Source organism: Cryptosporidium parvum, chromosome 3, assembly GCF_000165345.1.
Source record: "Cryptosporidium parvum Iowa II chromosome 3, whole genome shotgun sequence".
NCBI lineage: Eukaryota > Apicomplexa > Conoidasida > Eucoccidiorida > Cryptosporidiidae > Cryptosporidium > Cryptosporidium parvum.
This window is the reverse complement of record NC_006982.1, coordinates 366,772-389,186: the sequence shown is the minus strand read 5'-3', so window position 1 is coordinate 389,186 and position 22,415 is coordinate 366,772. Positions and strand designations below refer to the sequence as shown.

At 33.1% G+C, this 22,415-nt stretch overlaps 12 protein-coding genes across 12 annotated transcripts; 7 read left to right on the top strand and 5 right to left on the bottom strand.

Moving 5' to 3' along the window:
- Positions 1–891: 891 nt before the first annotated feature.
- On the bottom strand, positions 892–1,773 carry cgd3_1360 (methylase; the record flags this gene model as incomplete). The annotated part of the gene is made up of 1 exon (XM_626711.1): positions 892–1,773. A coding segment is annotated over one exon (882 nt), but the record flags the coding sequence as incomplete, so codon positions are not given.
- A 586-nt stretch (positions 1,774–2,359) lies between these two features.
- cgd3_1350 (UB domain containing protein) lies at positions 2,360–5,431 on the bottom strand (the record flags this gene model as incomplete). The annotated part of the gene is made up of 1 exon (XM_626710.1): positions 2,360–5,431. The coding sequence occupies one exon, from the start codon at positions 5,429–5,431 to the stop codon at positions 2,360–2,362; it is 3,072 nt and encodes a 1,023-aa protein (XP_626710.1).
- A 1,152-nt stretch (positions 5,432–6,583) lies between these two features.
- cgd3_1340 (NMD3p like protein involved in nonsense mediated decay) lies at positions 6,584–8,350 on the top strand (the record flags this gene model as incomplete). Its single annotated transcript, XM_626709.1, has 1 exon — positions 6,584–8,350. One exon carries the CDS (start codon positions 6,584–6,586, stop codon positions 8,348–8,350), a length of 1,767 nt encoding a protein of 588 aa, XP_626709.1.
- A 252-nt stretch (positions 8,351–8,602) lies between these two features.
- cgd3_1330 (hypothetical protein having a signal peptide) lies at positions 8,603–10,147 on the bottom strand (the record flags this gene model as incomplete). Its single annotated transcript, XM_626708.1, has 1 exon — positions 8,603–10,147. One exon carries the CDS (start codon positions 10,145–10,147, stop codon positions 8,603–8,605), a length of 1,545 nt encoding a protein of 514 aa, XP_626708.1.
- Positions 10,148–11,038: 891 nt separating this feature from the next.
- cgd3_1320 (hypothetical protein) lies at positions 11,039–11,638 on the top strand (the record flags this gene model as incomplete). Its single annotated transcript, XM_626707.1, has 1 exon — positions 11,039–11,638. One exon carries the CDS (start codon positions 11,039–11,041, stop codon positions 11,636–11,638), a length of 600 nt encoding a protein of 199 aa, XP_626707.1.
- A 435-nt stretch (positions 11,639–12,073) lies between these two features.
- Positions 12,074–12,994, top strand: cgd3_1310 (hypothetical protein; the record flags this gene model as incomplete). The annotated part of the gene is made up of 1 exon (XM_626706.1): positions 12,074–12,994. The coding sequence occupies one exon, from the start codon at positions 12,074–12,076 to the stop codon at positions 12,992–12,994; it is 921 nt and encodes a 306-aa protein (XP_626706.1).
- A 601-nt stretch (positions 12,995–13,595) lies between these two features.
- cgd3_1300 (60S ribosomal protein L12) lies at positions 13,596–14,105 on the top strand (the record flags this gene model as incomplete). The annotated part of the gene is made up of 1 exon (XM_626705.1): positions 13,596–14,105. A coding segment is annotated over one exon (510 nt), but the record flags the coding sequence as incomplete, so codon positions are not given.
- A 1,141-nt stretch (positions 14,106–15,246) lies between these two features.
- cgd3_1290 (14-3-3 domain containing protein) lies at positions 15,247–16,068 on the top strand (the record flags this gene model as incomplete). The annotated part of the gene is made up of 1 exon (XM_626704.1): positions 15,247–16,068. A coding segment is annotated over one exon (822 nt), but the record flags the coding sequence as incomplete, so codon positions are not given.
- Positions 16,069–17,096: 1,028 nt separating this feature from the next.
- Positions 17,097–19,235, top strand: cgd3_1280 (hypothetical protein; the record flags this gene model as incomplete). The annotated part of the gene is made up of 1 exon (XM_626703.1): positions 17,097–19,235. The coding sequence occupies one exon, from the start codon at positions 17,097–17,099 to the stop codon at positions 19,233–19,235; it is 2,139 nt and encodes a 712-aa protein (XP_626703.1).
- A 227-nt stretch (positions 19,236–19,462) lies between these two features.
- cgd3_1270 (centrin, putative) lies at positions 19,463–20,053 on the top strand (the record flags this gene model as incomplete). The annotated part of the gene is made up of 1 exon (XM_001388063.1): positions 19,463–20,053. One exon carries the CDS (start codon positions 19,463–19,465, stop codon positions 20,051–20,053), a length of 591 nt encoding a protein of 196 aa, XP_001388100.1.
- Positions 20,054–20,170: 117 nt separating this feature from the next.
- Positions 20,171–20,971, bottom strand: cgd3_1260 (RING domain protein; the record flags this gene model as incomplete). Its single annotated transcript, XM_626702.1, has 1 exon — positions 20,171–20,971. One exon carries the CDS (start codon positions 20,969–20,971, stop codon positions 20,171–20,173), a length of 801 nt encoding a protein of 266 aa, XP_626702.1.
- Positions 20,972–21,425: 454 nt separating this feature from the next.
- On the bottom strand, positions 21,426–22,336 carry cgd3_1250 (ribosomal protein L14; the record flags this gene model as incomplete). Its single annotated transcript, XM_626701.1, has 2 exons — positions 21,429–21,514; positions 22,047–22,336. Coding segments are annotated over 2 exons (376 nt in total), but the record flags the coding sequence as incomplete, so codon positions are not given.
- Between the last annotated feature and the right edge of the window lie 79 nt (positions 22,337–22,415).

Sequence of the window (22,415 nt, the reverse complement as noted above, 5' to 3'; positions counted from 1 at the left end):
ATTTTTTGAAAAAAGAATAATTATTGTAAGCTGCTAAATATATTAGGCTTACAATGTGTGCTATAAATTAAAATATAGTTTAATATGGTGATTTTAAGTATTAATTATTGCCATCAATAATTAAAAAGAAGTGGTAATTAAAATTTAATTAATTAACTTAAAACTATTTTTGATGCTTATTAGTCTGAAAACTTCCCTTAATCTTCTCAGAAATATGAACTTCATTTTTTTTTTGACTTTCCATACAGAAATGAATTAATTTTGTGCAGAAAAATGTCAAGGAAGAAACTGCCCCACATGCTTTTAGTTTAGTTATAATGCATGTTTTTGGCGCCGAAAGTTGTTGATTAAAATAATTAGTTATTTATTGAAAAGGAACATAGATAAAGAGCCAAAAAACGAGGCCTAATGGTTGATCATGTTCCTTGTAGAATTTAATCATGTATTCAGATACTTAGATATAGTTAAAATATTACATTACAAATTATTAGGAAAAAAAATGAAACGAAATAAATTTGAATTAAAATTTTCACAGTCTAGTGATTACATGCAATATATATTTCTATGAATAGAAAAAATGTGAGGAAAAAATAAGATAGAATAAAAGGTGATTATTAAGGAAATAAATTCATAGGATTAGTGATATTGACAATTTTTTGGAATAATGAGGAGTAACGTTTGAGTTACTGAATTATTGTTACTACTAACTAAAAATATTGAAGCTAAAAGTGATGAATAGTGGTTGAAAAGTTAAAATTGAATTTTGAAATCTATGATAACATTTAAGACCTAATTCTTTTTCTATTCTATTTTCGAAAGCATAAAGTGTCTAAAAAATTAACCAAAATTTAAAAGCTGAAGATTTATAAGACAATACAATAGTTTGAAAAACTAAATAGAGTTTTCAAGAACTTTGTTCTCATCAGGAACTTGGAATTCATTTCTCTCATCCTCCTGGTTTTCCCCAAGATCTTGTTCAAAGTTATTAGGATCTTGAATATTATCAGCATTTAATTCAACGTCGTTATCAGTCTTAATATCTCCATTTTCATCATCATTTAAATTCAAGGAATTTCCAATTTCAGGGACATTTTTATTAACCACTGTGCAGACGTATATATAGTGGTATAAGTCTGGTCTGGTTGAAGTTGTAATATTCACATTTTCTTGTGAGTTAGAATCCTCGTCATTGTAATTTTTAAGTTTATAAATCTGGTCATTTGCAGGTTTTTTAATTGGAATTGTGGTAACTTCCCACTCTTTCATAGATTTCAAGTAGTTTAATCTATAATTAGGTTGTCCATAAGAGATACATATATATCTACCTTTGTCATAATTTAGTACTCTAACTAATTCCCTCATCATGGTGTCAATATTAATGTGACTATTTTCACCGCATAAAATAGAATCAAATGTTCCTTTATCAATAACTACATCATAACCATCGTCAGAATACTGATACATATCTAAAACATTACCGACTTGGCATGGAATATTTCTTGAGGCAAATCTTTCGTGCATAATTTCTACTGCAACAGTACTGATATCCATTGCTTCAATGCTTTGATATCCATCATCATAAATTTCTTCTGGTAATCTGCTTGTTCCATTGCCAACAACAAGTATTTTATCATCAAATTTCAAATATTCCTTAATTATTTCCCTCATATTCTCCCACCTTTGGTACCAATCATATGGATTTGAGTCCTTCTTGTACCTTTCCTCCCAGTATTCAGTGGTCCCATAGTCTGCCATAATCGCTAAATCCAAAATTTATCAACCAAAATTGTATCAAATCAAATATTTATAAATTTGAAGCCTAAACGCTCCCCTACCCCCCTTTTTACCTTGAACTATTATCGAGCTAAACACAAAAAAAACCTGTGAAATATTCTCACTTCACACTTCAACTAAAATAGTCTGAATCTAATTTTTTATCTAAAACCAAAACTCTATCGAAAAATTAACTCAATTTGGTCTTTTAAATTACAATATTCAATTCCCTCTAATGCTTGTTATTTCTTATTTATATTAATATTTCAAATTAATCAGACAGGCCTACCCCGCCTTACATGTAACTTAATACCGTTGTGATCCCATGTTTGGGCGGGAACAAAGAAAATTACCATAAAAAGAACCACATTGTGATTTGATGCTTAATGCTGCTTTCTCAATTTATGTTTGAAAGGAATAGAAACATGAATAAAAATAATAAGAGGAGATAGAGGATGATAAAGCTAGAAAGTAAAAAAGGGAAAGTCTAGCCTTAACAGTAATAAAAGTACTCTTAACATTTATGTTCTATAATTGAAGACATTTTCTTCTACTAGGGCAATATTCACCCTTGGAATAGCGAAAATTACTCATATAAAAGGGAAATAATTCTTTGTAGGTACGGAAATCTGCTTCGATTATTAAGAAAGTCAGAGTCATTCCTTGCAATATTTATTAGGTCTCTGATTAGCATTGAACGGTATTCAGCCTGAATATTAGTATAATTACGAGAATTCGAGGAGCTGCTAATATTCAAATTAGCTTCTGTTTGGTGAATAATCATTCTCAAAAGTTCTTGGGAGCTAGGATGACTATTAATTCTACTACCTGATGTGTTTCCATTCTCATTGGAGGGTTGGGAGAATCCAAAACTCGAGCTGCTGGAGAACACATCACCTTGTTGGTATGTATCACTGAAGGGTCTGGTGGAGAATGAGGCAAAAACATTTCTGGAGAAGTTTTGTGGATTACCAGTCCATCTTTCCCATTTTTCCCTAATTTCATCAGGAAGCTTATTTATTATTTCTTCGTTGTTTTGATCATAGCCCACATTGGAGGATGAGTTTGTATTTGCATTATTAAAACCAAAGCTAGAACTATCTCTTTCAAACATTTTCGCTACATTTCCTGTATTATCTTTGATATCCTGGTTATCTTGATTCAAATTAGCATTATTTAAGATATCTTCTCCAATCAATTCACATGGAGTCTCTTCATCTACATCCATTCCTTTAGTTTCTTCTGAAGTATCTTGTCTTTTTTCTACTATATCTATAGGATTCTCAATTTCATTACTAGACCTATTCCACTGTAGTCCTTCAATAAGTCTGTCCTGTTCGACATGTTGCGCCATATTTTGGAATAGCCAGGCTAAAAGTGAGCCAATATGAGCCGAAATATGTGAAATAAGCGCAAGTAAATGTACTGTATAGCATAGTCTTGGGATATCTAATCTGGCAAACCTCTCTTGCCATGCTTGTATTTGCATTAAATTGGACTGAACTATTGACATAGCCTGGAGGTATACTGAAATAAAGATTGCCAATGGGCTAGCATCAATAGAATCCACAGGGGGAGGAATTGTAATTCTGGGTCTTCTCCATCCACAATCTCTCTCCAATATATCCATCAGTTCGTTAAGAGAGTCCCAAGGAAGGAACCTATGAACCACTTCATTAGATATATAAAGTCTATGCGAATGGTGCTGAATGTAGTCAGAAGTCTGGCCACTCAAAGCCAAATTTTCACCCGAAATGCTTCTGCTACTCACACTAGAGGGGATTGGAGGTAGAGAGGACGAAGAGGATGAGCCCTCCCTATTCTGTTCAGTTCTACTTGGACCTTCTAATCCACTCATTTCTCTGATTCCAGCAGCAACTGTTCGTAGCTGATTTGCTGATTCTTCTAGGACATTTGAGATATTCCTAAAGAAATTGTTTGAAGAAGTTCTATAGGCCTCAGACACATTTGTATTAGATGATGGAGTGCTACCAGTATCTGTTGGAGCTCTTGCAGAGGCTGACTCCCCCTGGGCGGGTGCAGCTACGCTGGCTACTGTATTTGAGCTCTGAGAAAGATTGATTGAGGGGATCCCCGTAGAAGAAGTAGCTCTAATTGTAATTGGAATTGAAAAATTAGAGATTGGAATCGTTGCAACTGCTAAACCTGGACGTCCTATTGGCAGTACACCTGTTCTACCGGTATTCAGAGCCCCAGAAGATGCAATCTGGGTCCAGCTCAGACCAGAGGCTGGACTTGAAATAACTCTCCCCCTGACATCCTGGGAAGTAGTGTTTCCTGAAGTTCTATCAGAAGCTACAGTCTGGTTAGCGCCAGAACCCACATCAGCCCTAGCCCCAGTTTCCAACCCAGTTCCATTTCCGATTCCAGCCTGACTAACTCTGCCTTCAGACCTGGTTTCTCCTTCCTGGATTCCTTCTCCTACTGGTTGATTAAAGGCCTGGAAAATTCTGGAAACAATTGTCCCAATCCTCCCAATTGGGTTGCTATTCATCGGATCACCTCTAATACCTTCTCCGTTCCCACCTCTGAAATTTCCTTGAGCTTGTGCTGAGTTGTTGTTTAACCTAGAGTCCGTATTGCTTCCAGAACGGTTCATATTGGCACCATTAGTATTTGAGCTTCTCCTACCTTCAGTTCCTGTAACAGTAGCGGATGAGTTTGCAGAATTATTGGCGGTAGCACCAGTTGATGCGGATGTTGTGGTTCTGTTTGCATCAGTGTTGGAGGATAAAGACTCCTGATTGCTTCTTTCTGTACTAGAAATAAGTCCTGAGAAGCCAGGTATTGTTGTTGGTTGGCCAACAGCGAATGAATCAAACGTTACTGAGCCCAAGTTTCTGTTATCTCCAGTTCCTGTGGAAATATTCATCAGATTTTGATCTATCCCATTACCGTTTACTGCATCTCCAAAAGTTCTCAACACTCTTTGCATCAAATCTTCAGCTTCCAAGGGAAGACCTGTTTCACCATCTAATCTAATTGCTCCAAACATCATTGCACCAGGAAATCCTCCTATTGATGTGTTCAAACCTGGTATTCCAGATGTTGCAGCAAAAAGGTTGTGGATGTTAGCAGCATTTCCTCCAGTTCCCGAAGCTCTTGATCTGGATTCAGAAGCAGGTTGAGCTGAGCCTTCATTTCTCTGATTTCTTGCATATGGAACCAAATGTATTATTACTCCATCCTCTTTAATATATGTACCAACAGTATCATCATCAAGCATACATCTTCCTCGAAAAATTAGACGTTGGTTTATAGCTTCAATCCCGCTCTGTACCTCTATCAGAACTTTTAGCTGGCGAATTGTTGAGGTTTGAGAAGCTTCAACTGTTAAATCCCTCCCATTTAAAGGTCTAACTACAATTTTGAACCTCTTTTCTTCGCTCATCTCATTTTCTGAAGAACCAACAACTACATAGTTTTCGGAACTTAAACTATTCGAGGTATGAATTCCAGTATCCAAATTGTTATTTTGAGCTTGATGACGATCATTGGAGACTGTAGCTCTTATATCCCCCTCAACTGGATTCCAGTCTTCAGAAATATTTTCACCATTTTGAATCCCTTCATGATTTTCAGGGTTTTCTTGTGAAACCTCACTGGATCCGCCTGAAGGATTCTCTTCCCTATTCATCTTACGCCTCTTATTGCTTCCTGTCCTGGGATCTTGGCTCCTCTCTCTACTACCAATTTTATTGTCTTCCTCGTTATTTTGAGCTATTTTTCACAAATATTTAAATCTCCTGTATTCTCTACACTGTATTATTTGTCTTGTTTGACTTTATATATTATTTAACCAACCTCTTTCTTCCCCTATACTATGGAGAAACCTCTTGAATACTTGCAATTATTATAATTAGAATTCACCTTGCAGTATTGGCAACTTCTATAATTTTTATAATTTCAAATTTGTGTTTAATTTTCCTCCTTTCAAGATTCTCTTCAATTTCTACCTGAAAATTAATTCTCTTTAGGTTTTACTGCTATTTACTATCAGTAACTATCTTTAATAAACAGCACACTTAACTTAAGTATTCATACAATATTAATATTAAACTGTATTATTCAAAATATATCTACAATAACAATATTAATAAATATATATTTATACATTTATATTTATTTGTATATATAAATGTATACCTTAATATAAAAATTAATATACACAAGTATATTTTTGATATTAAATATATAAGGTATATTATGTAATTTACCCCCTCCCCCCATCCAAATTTTAACCAGCAATTTTCACTCATTAAAATTACTGGAAGCAGTTTCTATTCGCCAAGATCGTCGCTAATTTTGCCAAATTTCTCAATTAGCAGCTCTTCCCATTGCCACCAAAATATTACCCAAAATCTGAATATCCTTAATCATCCGCTATGTCACTTGCATCGTTTTCAATATCCTAACAAACTAAGATACCTTTTCTATAAATTTGATCTATAACCTAAGTACTATAAACAAGTCGGAAGCTCTATCTATAAAACAAATCTAAATTCTATCCACTACATCGCTCCTTCTCTTTCTACCTTTATTTCCCTTTCATTCCGACCCTTACTAGTTCTAAACCCACTTTATTCTTTAGTAATTTAACCAACTAAAAGCAAAAGCCCGCCAAAACGTTCAATTATTACATTCCCCCTATAATTTTCTACAAGGATAGTCATTTTTTAGGCGGGAAGACATTTTGATTAAAAAAGACTTTAAATTGACCGACCAGTTAAACTTTACATTTCGAGATAAATTGACCGGGCGAAGTTACTATTTATAGAAAGCGAGCCCGATGATGTTTGATAGTAATGATGGTGGAAGGATGGTAGGTAGTATGGAGAATAGTCAAATGCATATGGATGCTAATGCAACAGTTTATGGAGAAATGGATGGGATGAGCTACAGGGTAGAACGTCCTAAATATATGAACTGTTGTGTATGCGGAGTTGCAACAGAAATTAATCCATCTAGAATGTGTATAAATTGTATTCGATCAGAAGTTGATATAACTGAAGGAATTTCTAGGCAAGCAATAATATCATTTTGTAGGCAATGCGAGAGATTTCAAAAGCCTCCATGGGTATCTTGTCAGTTAGAAAGTAGAGAGTTATTAGCTTTATGCTTGAAGAAAATAAAGGGTTTGAACACTGTTAGGCTGGTAGATGCATCATTTATTTGGACAGAGCCACATAGTAGAAGATTGAAGGTTAAGTGTACAATACAAAAAGAGGTAATGAATGGAGCAATTATTCAACAGAGTATAGTAGTTGAGTTCTTTATGCAAGCTCAGCAATGTGATGATTGTAGAAGGAGCTTTACTCCTCATACTTGGAATACTGTTGTACAAGTTCGTCAGAGAGTAGAACATAAGAGAACCTTTTTGTACTTGGAACAACTTATTCTAAAGCATGGAGCACATGAGAAAGTGTCTAATATTGTTGAGAAACCTGATGGATTGGATTTCCAGTTTCAACAGAAGAGTCATGCTCAGAAGCTTGTTGACTTTATTACTCATTATTTTGCATCCAAGGTTAAAAACAGTAGACAGCTTATTTCTCAAGATTTAAGCTCTAATACTCACAATAACAAATTCACATTTTCTGTTGAGTTATGTCCAATTTGTAAAGATGACGTCGTTTTTATTCCAAAGAATCTATGTATATCACTCTTAGGAGGTATTTCATCTTTATTGTTATGTAAGAAGATAACTAACAGAATTTCTCTTATAGATCCTTTCACAGGAAGAGAAGCAGATCTTACAAAAGAGAAGTATTGGCAATATTCGGGATCTAATGGAAGCTCGTTTATCCCATTGTTATCACGTTCAAGTCTAGTTGACTTTTATGTTCTCAATGTTGAAAGGATTAATACCACGGGGAAGCATTCAGCTGTAGGATCAGATCATAACCAAGGTAAGAATAACAAAGTTTGTATTGCAGAGGTTGAAGTTTGCAGAGAGTCTGACTTAGGAATACCAGACTCTAGTGTAATAGTAACCACCCATTTAGGAGCATACTTGAATTCAGGTGACTGGGTTTCTGGATATGATTTTAGAACACTAAATAACTTTGGTGTTGTTGAAGATATTTCAGAATTTGTTCAATGGAGAGAACGTAACCATGATGTAATTCTTGTCAAGAAGGTTTTCCGAAAAAATCAAAATAATCTTGATTCATCTATTCAAAGACCTTGGGTCTTACAAAGACTTCCAAAAGAACAGCTTGCTTTTGACAATGCAAATTCTAAGAGTAGCTTTAACCAAGATCTTGAACAATTCAAAGCAGAACTTGAAGAAGATTCAGAAATGAGACGTGATGTTAATTTATATTGGGATCCAAGAATACAAGAATCATCCAGAGAAATTTATCAAAAGGCTAGAAAACCCAGACACCTTGTTAAAAAAGATAAACTCTCAAAGAATCAATCACAAGGCCAATTTGAATCTGATGATATGATTATGGATGACGAAGGGTACCAACAAGATCATGATGATGAGTTTTCACAACAAGTTGACATTTCTGAGTTACTTGATGGGCTTTCAATCAATGATCTACAGTAGAAGAATTAAACAGAATTCTCTAAATTTAGAGATTTGTGTTTTTTTGTAAATATAAACATTTAACTTATAAGTAAGTAGTTATATTACAAGTCTATTTTGCTACTAGTTGACTTTACTTGTATTGAATCTTAAAACCTAATATATACTAATTTTAAAAGTGCTGATTTTAGTGTAATGTCTTTAGACTTTAAATATATGTTTCTTTGACAACGTTTTTAGGCACAACCTCTATTATCATACCTATAAAGCTATTCACTCCTCTTCCTCTTCCTCTTCTGATGCATGTACACTCGCAGAATCTTGTGCTCCCATTGCACTATCAACATCATCCGATTTTGAAGATTTTGATGTTTCACTACCTGACGATTCAGAGGTTTCTTCTGACTCGCTGGAGTCTTTTTTCTCTGAGCTAGATTCACCTTCCTCAGCCTTTTCATCATCCTTTTTATTATCGTCATCTTTCTTGTCATCCTTTTCTTCCTTTTTATTATCATCTTCCTTCTTTTCAGAGGGTTCAAATAGAGATCCTCCAGTAAGAACAGTTTCAGCCTCTTGCAGTAGGCTTTTTGCACTGTTTGCAGCTTCTTTACCTTTTTCTGCAGCAGATGATTCTGAGCTCTTTTCTTCTTCTGGCTTCTTTTCATCATTTTTTTCTTCACTCTTCTTTTCTTCATTATTTTTTTCTTCATTATTTTCTTTTGGTTCAGCTGCACCTTCAACCATAGCTTCTTGAGTAAATGGAGGAACACCTTCTAAGAAACCTTTTGAAAGACCAGATTTGACTAATTGCCTTAATCTCCTTCTAGTTACAAATTTAATTTGACCGCTTTCATTGACGAATGGAATTAACATATCGAAAGGTTTAATTTTTTCATCCTGGCCTGTAACAAGCAAATCCATGGTCTTGAGTTCAACTCCATATTGGCCCGTATTGGCATCCAATACAAGAGGAATAAAGTTGGCTCCATTGGGAAACTTACTTTTACCAACATTTGGGGATGCTTCAAGAGAAGGTAATTTTCCACTTTGTACAGAATGAAGATTTGTATGAGCTTCATGAGTTACTGTAGTAACAGATTGCTTATTAGAACGTTCACATTCAGGAGTTGGCTTATCAGAATTATGCTTAACAGTTATTTCATCTCCTGTTTTTGCTGTTAATACTGAATCTGTAATTGTTCCAGTAATTGTTCCAGTAATTGTAGCATTTCTTTTTTCTCCTGTTTTCTTCTCACCATAAACGGTTTCATGACAACAATCAGAAAGAGGCTTCTCGTTGCCACAGCTACATCCTGATGGAGGAGGAGGAGGAGGAGGAGGAGGAGGAGGAGGGGAAGAAGAAGGGGGGTGCTCTGGCTCATGTTCTGGAGCTATTGAAGGAGGTGGTGGTGGTGGACTAGGAATAAATGGTAAATTGTCTTGTTTTGGTTCTCCCCCCTCTGCAGGAGGGTGATTTTCTGGTGGCTTTTCTTCAGAATGGCCTCCCTCAGCCTTTTTAGCCTCTACTGGTGGTTTTTCCTCAGGATGACTTCCTTCGGGTTTTTTAGCCTCTTCTGGTGGCTTGGAAGAATTTTCAGGTGGATTCCCTTCTGATTTGGATACTCCTGCAGCTGGGTTTATTCCGTTAGTATCTTGTGTTGATTTGGGCCCCTGTTCTTGCTTATTTTCATTCTTCTCTTCTTTCTTATCTCCACCTCCCAAGCCGAAAAAAAAGCTCTTTACCTTTAATGCCTCTCCTTGCTTTGAAAGCACTAATAGGAGTAATAAGAGAAACCCTAGAAAATGGGAATTTCTCATTTTTTAACTTCCATAAATGGTCTTGAGCTCAGTTTGGCTGCTAAATAAAGTGTGAAATATCTAATATCTACAAAGTTACTCCAGAGTTTGTACTATTCCTCAATAATATTGAGTTGAGTTTTTTAAATAGTTTCCAAGTACGAGAAATACACTTTCTTCAAGTTTATTAAATGTTAAGTCTCCCTAAAAAATTCTCTTATTATAATTCTAATTAGGTGCATTTATCACTTGTTGAGGGTTCACATTTAATCACACATATAGTGATTTATTTAATTGCACACAAAAATATTCACTATTTAAAAATGTTTGGGGGAAAAAAAAATTTCTGATTAAGTGTTAAACAATCATTTCTTAGTATTACTACTATGACCTCTTGTTTATTTTACATAAGATTTAATTGAAATGCAATATATTTATGGGGAAGGAAGAAGAGGAATTAAAATCTACTTAAAGTCTTTTTTATATTAAACAGGTTAGAAAATCCAACTAAATACCATGTAAGACTTTTTGCATACACTCCAATTTTAAAAGGAATGATAAAAAAAAGAACTTATTGAGTTTATTTTTATGATTTATTGATTCATTTTTATTAATATTAAAATTGATAATCCCACGTATGCATGTGTGTAGATTTTTACCTTGAATAATTTTTTTTTGCCAATTCTTGCAATAATCAAAATACATGAAAGTGGCGCCTAATGTCAATATATTTTATTATTATTATTGCCTTCAGTTTGAATATTAATAAAATTGAGCTGTTCAAATTTCAATTGCAGAAAAGTTGCATAATTAAATATAGCAGATTTTACAAGAACTTATTAAAAGGAAGTTATCATTTTTGAAGAATTAGCTGTTAAGTGACTAAGTTTATAAAAATTTTTGGTAAAAAGAATGGTGGGGGACGGGTTTGATGAATTATCTCCTGGATCTTCTCAAACATCAAATGAGGATGTTTTCAATATGGATGAGGAGATGGAATACTCTGGAGCAGTCAAAGATTACAGTATGAACACCACAAGTAGTAGAGTAGTAGAAAACGAGGATAGTGGGATTTTAAGCAATGAAATGGTTGACTTAGTCTTAGATTACATATCATATAAGGCTGGGGAGGGGAGTAATGTAACTGGAATAGAAAAGGTGGATTCCACAATTCAAAATTGTAGAAATTCAGGTTTTAAAAAATCAATAATTCTTAGTTATTTAGTGAGTTCTGGGTATTTGGATTTGAATGAGGGGGTGGAAAATGGAGAGCCTATTGAAGATAGTTTGAGCTATATACAGTCAATGCTTCATCAGAAAAGTAAATATATTCCAGAGAATATAGAGGAAATTACCTTGGCAATTTCTTCTGCTACCAAGCTCTTTATTTTGGAGCTTATGGCAAAAATTAATAAACAATTAAATGACAGTGGCTCAAATAAAAGAGTCATTACAACAAAACATGTGTATGATGCCTATATTAGTCAAGAGAAGCTAATTCCTGACTTGTAACTTTTATTATTGCATGTTATTGGTTCGTGTTTGGCGCCAAAACTAATTGTATATTAGAATAATTAAGTAATATATAAAACTAAATAATTATTGTAAGATTTTTTTTTTCCAAATAAAAAAGTATTATATATGTTAGTATAGTACTTTTGTATAAATATAACTAACACGTAGTGATTGTATTTTCAAAGTGGAGAAAAACAGTAATACATAGAAAAAGAAGTTTGATCATTTGATTGATTTGGATGGTATTGTAGATAAAACTGAGCAAGAATTTGTGTGGGTTAACAGAATATTTGTTATTCTATGATTTAAAATCTGTCTACAAAGTCTTTTGGTGAATATTCTTTAATACCGAACATCTCTAACAAACTATTTTTTTCTTTTTTACTTTAAACACAAACTGATAGGGTTTACTTCCTATATATAAATATATAAATGACAGAAATTTCAGAAGGCCAAACTGAATTGCTACAAGCTTTCTGTGAGATCACAACCTGTGATATTACAACAGGTAGAACAATTTTAGAATCAACGAACTGGGATTTAGAGAATGCAATATCTCTTTATTATGAGCAACAAAATGCAAATGTTTATGAAGGTAATAATTTTAATATTACTGAACAAGTTAATACTAATAATATAACAGTAAATCAATATGAAAATTTGAATGAGCAACAGGAAACAAATATTGATCAGACTAATGAAGGAAAACACTTAAACACTTTGAAGCTTAAAAAATGTTTTAAGATGTTTTTGTCAGTCTGTGGAACAAGTCTAAGTGCAATCTTTGGATTCTTTAAAACTTTATTTTGTGTTCCAAATCTAAATAATAGAGCTCAAGATAATGTATCTATAAGAAATTTCAATAGATCAGTTATTTCTCAAATTGAACAAGTTCAGATTGAGGAAGCTAGAAGAATTAGAGAAGAACAAGATCTTGAGTATATGAGATCTTTAAATTTGGATTCTATGAAACAAGAAAAGGCATTAGAGAAAAAAAGAACTAAGGACTTGATTAGAGAAAGAAGAGAAAAATTACAAGCTGAATTTCAACAAGATAGAGATATCGAACAAGAAAGTCTCTCTAGAGTTTGTGTGAAAAACTCAGCAGGGAAAAAGTTTCAAAGAAATTTCCATAAAGACGACTCTGTGTATGAGATATTTAAATGGATTGATTCTCTTGCATTGGACAAAAACAACTTAATTTCTGATAAATTTTCTTTAAGGCTCCCTCACTCTAAGTCAGTGGAAATTGACGATTCATATGCAGATAAAGAGATCACTATAAGTGAAATTGGATTCTATCCAAATACTCTCCTACTTATTAATAATTTTGACGAGGACTCTGATGACTAGATATTATTGGTTTTATTATCTTCTTTATTCATATATAACTTTATTAAAGTTCAATATCTATTGAATACAAAACTATATATTTAGCTAGCATTTAAATCAACTACTGAAAGATCACCCTATATTAGTAATACAAAATCTAAAGTTCTTATCTACTCGATTCTTTTTTGCTATTTCTGAAAGTCTATGTTCTTATCTATTGACTGAATTCGAATTTTAAATTTATTCAAATTCTTTAATAGTAATCTATAAATAATAGTATTTGGCGCCAAACCATTGACTCAATTTTATTAATATTGTTTATATAAATATTAAATGTAATTTATCCATTTAATTGAGTTAAATAATGTAAAATAAAATTGTTATTAAATATAAATTATAATATTTATTATTTTAGATTTATTATTAAGTTGTTATTCAACTTATATAGTACCTTTATTATTTATTATAATGTAATTGTAGACGGGGAAGCTGGGCGGCAAACAATTTAACTATTAAAGTTAAAAAAGACGGGAGGCAAATAAAGGAAACTCCAGAGTTTAGACAAACTGAATTAGGGATAATTTTCCAAGTTTTTGTACAGATTATTTAATTAGGGTAGTAAATCACAATGCCACCAGCAGGTAAAGCAGATCCATCTGAAGTCAAGTACTTGTACATCAGACAACTTGGAGGTGAGGTAGGAGCAACATCTGTCTTAGCCCCAAAGCTCGGTCCATTGGGTATGTCACCAAAAAAAGTTGGTGATGATATTGCCAAGGGTACAGCTGCCTGGAAGGGTATGAAGGTTTGTGTTAAGCTTACTGTTCAAAATCGTCAGGCTAAGATTGATGTTGTCCCAACTGCAACATGTTTGTTGATTAAAGAGCTCAAGGAGCCAATTAGAGACAGAAAGAAGGTTAAGAACATCAAGCACAGCGGAAACTTGTCAATGAACCAAGTTATTTCTGTTGCTCGTGCAATGAAATTCAAGTCAAGAGCTAAGGCATTTTCTGGTACCGTTAAGGAGATTCTCGGAACATGTAATGCAATTGGTTGCACTGTAGATGGACAAAAACCAGTTGATTTACAAAAGATGATTGATGCAGGTGAGATTGAGGTTCCAACTGCATAAATTCTGTCTATCTCTATGGCTCACTCCGCAGTAACGTTTGTATTTACACTTAAGCATGAGCCATGTTGAGATTATCTAAGGGAGGAAGAGAAGGAATATGAGCTCTAATTCTAAGACATAATATATTAGCTTATACTTGCTATTTATCTAGGAAGACTATTATATTGAGTCAGATACATGTTATTGTAATACGAACTTCCATGAGATATACACTCTTGGATGCTGGTACGGAGGGACGATGTTAATTTTATATGGTATATCAACTTTGCAGTAAGGAGTTAGAGATAGATAAAAGAAAGTTTTCTTTATTATAACACCAGTTGTTGTTTAATAAAAGATTTATTTATTGAACGGCAACATTAGTAGCAACACTTTAGTATTTCCTTAATTCTAAGTATTAATTGATTTAAGAAAAAAAAATCCCTATTTTTTCTTAGCTGTTCCTTTAATCTATACTCTTCCCTATTTATGAATGTTCCGAGGGGGCACATTACCGCCCAAATTAAGGCGGCAAATCTGCGGGTATCGTTTAATTAATTAGATGATACTCCCCACATTTCAGTCAAGCTTGTCTGAGAGGGGTGGGGAGTAGTTAGAATGGATAATTGCGGCTAGATATAAGTATATTGATTAATTAATTAATACAAATATAATATATATTTATTTATACATAGTGGAAATAAAGGACTAGTAAATAATACGTAGTAAAATTGTAAAAGTGAAGATAAATTATCTTAGACACCAAAGAGTAGGATATTATATTTATTAAGAAATATATTGCACTGTAATTAGGAGGGGGTAATTCAAGATAATTTGTAATAGATAAGACGTTAATAGGTTTGTTGTGCATATCAATAACTTATTATATAAAGGTCAAGTGTGAGAAGCTTCATGTCTATTCACTTAATTTAACGTGGAAAGATACAATAAGATTATACACATTAATTATTCCACTGGGGGAATTTTAGATAAAACATCCAGATATTAGCAATATAGTAATATATACTTATTGAGTGGATAATAAATATACATATATATATTTATATATAAATTAATTTATAATTTATATACATATATATATCTACATATACATAAGATAGACAATAATATAAGATTAAATAGTATTTAACTCAATAGGTAAATACTAAGAACTCAGCACACTATTCGTGATTCTGAACTTAATATTAAGAATTCAAAAATGAGTGATTCAGTAAATGCAAGAGAGTCTAATGTTTATATGGCCAAATTGGCTGAACAGGCTGAACGTTATGATGAAATGGCCAAATACATGAAGGATGTTGTTGAGGCAAGACAAGAATCTGAAGAACTTACTGTAGAAGAAAGAAACTTACTTAGCGTTGCTTATAAGAATGCTGTTGGATCCAGAAGATCTTCATGGAGAATAATCTCTTCTGTTGAGCAGAAAGAACACAGCAGAAATGCCGAGGATGCCAGCAAGATGTGTGGAAAGTATAGAAGCAAAGTTGAGGCTGAGCTTACAGATATTTGCAATGACATCTTGACTATGCTTGACAAGCACTTAATTCCAACAGCAACAAGTCCAGATAGTAAAGTTTTCTATTTCAAGATGAAGGGAGATTATCACAGATATATCTCCGAGTTCTCCACAGGTGACTCCAAGCAGAGCTCTGCTGAGGATGCCTTAAAAGCTTACAAGGATGCTACAGTTGTTGCTAAGGATTTGGAACCAACTCACCCAATTAGACTTGGCTTAGCATTGAACTTCTCAGTATTCCATTATGAAATATTGAATGAACCAAGAGCAGCTATAGATATGGCCAAGGAAGCTTTTGAAATGGCTATTGAACAATTAGACAAGTTATCTGAAGATTGCTATAAAGATTCTACTCTAATTATGCAGCTCTTGAGAGATAACTTGACTTTATGGACTGCAGACTTGGGCGCATCCGGAGAAGCTGAAGGTGCTCCAGAAGCATCATAAGCAGTGTAGTATGGATTTAGGAAGGTCTTTGATCTGATGGATAGTGGTAGGTCCTTTCTGTAAAAGAGGTTTCCAATTCCAGAAATGACCATCTTCAGACTCAGGAATTCCTATGTATAATATTATATTTTAGCTGCAATTCGAGTAATCAGTGTTTTTTTCGAGAAAAAGAAATCTCTGGCAAATATCAATTAAGAATTTGGAAGAGTTTTTGGCATACAAATCTCATTTAGGTCTAACCGAAATACATTGGTATTTTTTCCCATCAATTGTATCCAGACTCCGGACCGGCCATTTTAGCCGGTAGTCCTAAAATATTAGATGGGAAATGGTTATCCTTATTTCTTATCTTAATAATATACTATCTACTAAATGTTAACTTTCTAATGTTAACAGCGCCGGATGTATAAAGTTGGACTAGAAAGCCTGTGGTTATCGTTCTTTTTCCATTAAAACGACTTTATTTCATTAATATTGTAATTTTGGATTTTCTTTTTTTTTCGTGTGCAAATTACGTGTTTTTACGTGTTCTATTTGTTTTTTTTAAATAAGTTATACACTGATTAATGGAAGGGGTGTAGGGGTCCTGACATCTACCGAGGGGTGATTTTTGGATATATCCTAGGTGTGTGTATGATTTCAAAATTGTTTTCTTAGTTGAAACTAATACTACGTTAAATGCAGACAAATGTTGAATAACATTAAATTTTTAATGTGGGGGGCATGTGCATGTTTTTTTTAGTACCGGCATTTATTAATAAAAAAAATACGACTACATGGGAATAGAAGAGGGTAATGCCACTTAAAAAAAAAAAATTAAATTTTATATAATTATAAAAATAGAGATAAATATTAATTAAATTGGCCAGAAAAGAGGAGTGGGAAATTAAGAGTTATAAGCTAGGAAATTGTAATGAAAAATAACATATAGTGGATTTTAAGAGTGAAATTCCAAAAAATATTTGGAGAAGACTAAGCGAAGTTGAATTAATTTTACTTTTATTAGAATATTTCAAAGAGTAGTTAAGATGGAATTAAATTCAGATAAAAATTTTAGTATCACAGGTATCAGAAAGAAGACAAGAAAAGCAGTAAGGCCGGAAATAGGAGAAAGTAATATAGGTATAGGATGTACATCAATTTCCAGACCCTCATTAATGGGGATGGAAAAACAAAGGCAAGAGGAGTCGAATTTAAGTTCATTATTTTCGAAAAGAACATCAGCTTTGAAAGCAGAAAAGAAGAGTGAACCAAGAGATGAGAACAAAGTTGAGGCATTAAGGCAAAACTTAGGCTCCATGGGATTGAATAATAGAAATAGGGAGATAAATGATGGAAAGAGCTCAATATTAAAGAAGAGTTTTAAGGAGGATATGATAGAGAAGACAGTAGTAGTGGCTACGGAAGATACTGATGCACAAATTGAGCTAAATTCAACTACGAATTGCCCATTTCTAGTTGGGTCAGGATCAGAAGCTTCATATGAAAGAAGTAGTGAAGTAAAGACAGTATTAAGAAAGAGTAGATATGACTATGAACAGATATATGATGAGGATTCAGTCTCTTTAAAGGATTTGGTTTCAAATTTGAATAGTGAAAGTATGGGAGTATTTGGTACAAGCCATGATATTGAGGAGCTTTCCAAATGGTTTTCAAAGATGGTAGGTAAATTTGAGACTTTTGGTTTAAATATTCAAAGCAAATTAGAAAGGTTAGAACAAGATTTGGAAGAAAATACCAAAGATCTTAAGGGTTATGGCGGTGATTTGGAGCAAGTTGGGATTAACAAGACAACAAATAGAGAGGAGGATGAGAATAATTTACAGAATGAGCCAATGAGTATTTCAGAGAGATATTCAGAGCTAATCAGGCTAAAGAATAAGTTATTGGAAGAACTTTCTAATGTTGAGAATGAAATAATGCTTGAAGAAATGAGGATTAAAAAAGAAGAAAGCGAAAGAAGGATTAGAATTGAAGAATATAAAAGTACAAGACAAGTTTATAAAGACGAGCTTTCAAGCTTGACAATAATAATTTGTTGGATTGAAGAATGTTTACAAAATTTTGTATATCCTATACAAAGGAAACAGAGCGAATATAAGTTGGAAATTTCTAGAGAAGGCGATTTACTAAAACTGATCCAAGAGGAAATTTCCAAGATTGAAAAACAGGAAAAGGTAGTTTTAGAGAAACTGCGAGAAATACAGGAAATAAAGAGATACAAAGGTGAGGAGAAGGAGTTATTAGAAGAACAGATCCGGCTTTCCCAAGCCTCAAAATCTGACAAGATTAAAAACGCAAACTTTAAAGAAGCCTCTATGATTTCACAAACAATTCAAGTTCTTCAACAAGAAGTTTTGGAGCTTGAGGATAGTTACTCGAGCGTATTACACCAGGAAAAAGAGTTTATGGAAAAGATTGAGAGGATTAGAAAGAGCCGTCAGGATGAGATCAATAGAATGGACGCTTGCAAACATGAAGTACTTTTAAACAGAAAGCAAAGAAGACAACAGCTCAAGTTAAAAGTAGAACAACTCAAAGAATGTAAATTCTCCTTCGATAGTGAAATATTCTCAGAGAACACGTCATTTATTCTAAACTTACTATCTGAGAAGTTTTACTCTCAAATTAACTCAGTTTTGAGCTTCGAGATTGGCTTAATAAATCAACACGATTTGGAGGATGGAAAAGAGCATGGCAATGTACAGATCCAACCACAGCAAAAACAAGCTGAGTCAACCGAACATTCTTCCCAGTTGGAAAACAAACAACCCGATGCTATCACCGGTTCTGAATCTGAATTAAAGCCTGAACATGTTTTAGAAGAAGAAAGCCCTCCATCTTTAAATTATGAGGGTGTTACTGTAGAGTATAAGCACTCAGAAATCCAATCTGAGAAAGAAATTTCATCATTTCTAGACAATAACTACAATACAAATGATAATAATAGTAGTTTTGATGATAGAAGTGGATTTGATGATAAAGATTACGAATCTCAAGCCTTAAGCTGTGACTTGGTTTGTACAAATAACGCACATATTGCTAGAAAAGCTGACTCAGACATATATCATGAAACTGAAATAGTAAGTAGTAGTAGTTCTAAAAAAGAGTCTGGGGGTGAAAGCACCAATTTGGATGACCCCACTCAAAATTCTTTAAGTTTTTAGTTATTTAATTATTTTTACACGTAATATTTCATAATAATTGTTACATGCTTTGGCGCCTAAACTACTTTGAAAATAAAACTAAATAATGTAATTAAAGGAATTTGGTATTAAAGAAATCTAGGATAAACAAAAATTTAAGAAATAAAAAAGATTTGACTATTTATTCTTTTGTATTATATTTTTTAAACCTAGAATCTAAGCTTCTGATTTAAGGTATAGATTTGGGAATGAAGAATATTATGAGGTCTCGCCCCTCGTCAAGTTCATCTCTGGGAGTGAATGGGATAAGCGGATTGGGTGGAGGAAGTGGAAGTAACTTGGGTGGAAATGGAATTGGAAATAGCTATATGGGTTCAGTCTCGAAAAGAACAGAACTAACAGAACAGCAAAAAATGGAAATTAAGGAAGCTTTTGAGCTTTTTGATGGGGACTCGATAGGTTATATTGATATTAAGGAAGTAAAAGTGGCAATGAGAGCCTTGGGATTTGATCCAAAGAAAGAGGAATTAAAGAAAATTTTGTCCAATGTTGAACTAAATAATGGAATGGTTAGCTATAATGATTTTTACGACTTAGTTGAGACTAAAATACTTCAAAGAGACCCAAAAGAAGAAATTATTAAAGCATTTAAATTGTTTGATGATGATGAAACTGGGAAAATCACCTTTAAAAACCTAAAAAGGGTTGCAAAAGAATTAGGAGAAAATATTTCTGACGAGGAAATTCAAGAAATGATTGATGAAGCTGATAGAGATGGAGATGGAGAAATTAATCAAGAAGAATTTATCCGTATTATGAGAAAGACTAATCTATTTTAAATCAGGGAAATATATGTCTTAGATTTCTTTTTCTTTATATTTATATTATAACCAAATTTACAAATTTGCATGTAACCATGCATGTAAAAACCGGTATTTGCTAGTAAACATTGATTTTTACTTACTATCTTCAATATTTACTACTCCCAAGACTGAGTTTCTGCAAATTGGACAATCTTGAGTATTTTTAAATAACGTATTACTACATATTTTACATAGACAAGCATGCCTACAGGGAAGCAATATTGTTTCCCGATTATTTGTTAAACAAATTACACATTTTTCTGAATCTTCATCATTCTTTGAAGCCTTACTGGATTTGTTTGATAACCCGAATATATTTTGGATTTCAAATGCTTTGCCATTGTAAAGTACACACTGCCTTTTAATTTCTATCTGGCTTTCCAATGCATTATTTGCTTTCTTTGGGATCTGCTCACAAAATGTTAGCTGGATAGTCTCAGTATTATTAGTGGAAGAACTTTTTGGCTTAATCTCCAATACAAAATTTTGTTTTAAGTCTGATTTCAAGTCGCATTGAAACTCTTTATTCAAAGACTTTGGTACAATGTGGGAGAATATTGGTTTTTCTGTGTTAATTAAGTTTTCCTCTAATGAATTTGAATTGTATATGTTCAAAATTGAATCTTGAATACAGTCATATTCGAATCTCATCCTCTTTAAAGAAGGTATATATCGGATTGATAAGCCATTAATATGGCACTGATTTTGTATTGCTTTTGACTTGCTAACACTAATCAGCTTTTTTTCTTGCTTTTCGTTATTTAGTGAAATTCTGGGATCATTCCTATTCAGAGCCTCACTAAAAATATATTCTGTATTACTCAATCTTCTTGTTATTTGTTCTCTGACTGGATATTGCACTCCTCTATTCTCTCTTTCTATTAAATTACCCATTCTTTCAAAGAATATGACACATCCACCTATCAGAACCTCACTAACTCTTCTGGCAAGTTTTTTTTTGGAAATTGTATTATTTTGATGATTTTGGCGCCGAAGTGTTTATATATTTATACAACTAAGAAAACAACAATTAAATACTGTAAACAGAAATTACGGTATAATGAAGAGACTTCTTTTGAAATTATAAATTTAAATGGAGATAGGAGGTAATAACGATGAATGTATTTTCATTATTACCAAAGTAATCTAATATCTAAGAAAGCCTGAAAAAAAAGGTTTAGTTTAGATCTCAAACTTTCCAACCCTACTTCCAAATAATAGAAATAATAATTCATTTCTCTCTCCGCAAACACATATGTGTACCATTTAACTAGCGAGCTAGCCTTCCCACTTCTAAATAGAAAGTCTATAATCATTCATATTTAGTTCTTCTTGGTCTTGATGATTTGCTTTACGAGGTATTGTCTCTTCTTACGAGCAACCAAAAGAGCATGACGCTCAAAGTCAGTCATATTAGCCTTGAAAATTTTGGCAGCACTAAAGGAAATAATGGTTAAAACAAAGGTTGAAAAAAGGGGAGAAGGTCGATTTACGGATTATATTCCATGATCTGAATCTACGTTTGATTCAGAGTAGTGTAATGCGGTAGAAGTTTACATAAATAAAGTTCTATATGCACTAATAGGCTTTCGTTCATAATATATATATATATATATATATATATTTGTCTCCACATAAGAGAAAATATTATAATTTAGATATTAAGAACCTAGTTCCAGTGCAGAACCAACTTGACAGTTAATGTATAGAAATTATACATAAAAGTGGCTTAATCCCGTGGAAATGACATCAAGTCAGATAATACATATTATCATCACAACAAGCCTCACAAATAAATTGAGAAGCCTATTAAGACGAACGAGACTAAGTGATGTATTTACATCATTTTGAATACATACATTCAACAGAATTACCACAATATGTATGTCTTAACTGTAAGTACTGTTTAATAAGGTAAACTTCTAACCCCAAAAATGCCGAAAATCAACCAAATAATAAGTAAACTTACCATTTCTGACCATATGTGGTCTTATTAAAGTTCTCAATAGTGTTGTCCTTTTCCAAAATCTTCTTAACAGTTCCAGTTCTAGCACCACGAGGAATCTTTGCCTTAAAATCAGTGAGAGCAAGTCTCTTCAGAGGAATACTCTGACGAGCTACATTAGTTGATGGACCGTCAATCAAGATACGATTCATATTAATGACATCAATAATAAAGCACATCTTTCCTGTGTCTGGTCCATATTGGATTCTGCAAAGACGACCTGGCTCAACAAAACGAGTAAATAAAGTCATTTTCTATTATTTGATACCTTCTTGATAGAACGGCTAAAAGTTCTGGAATAATTAAATTATCAAAATTCAGAATTGGAGATTC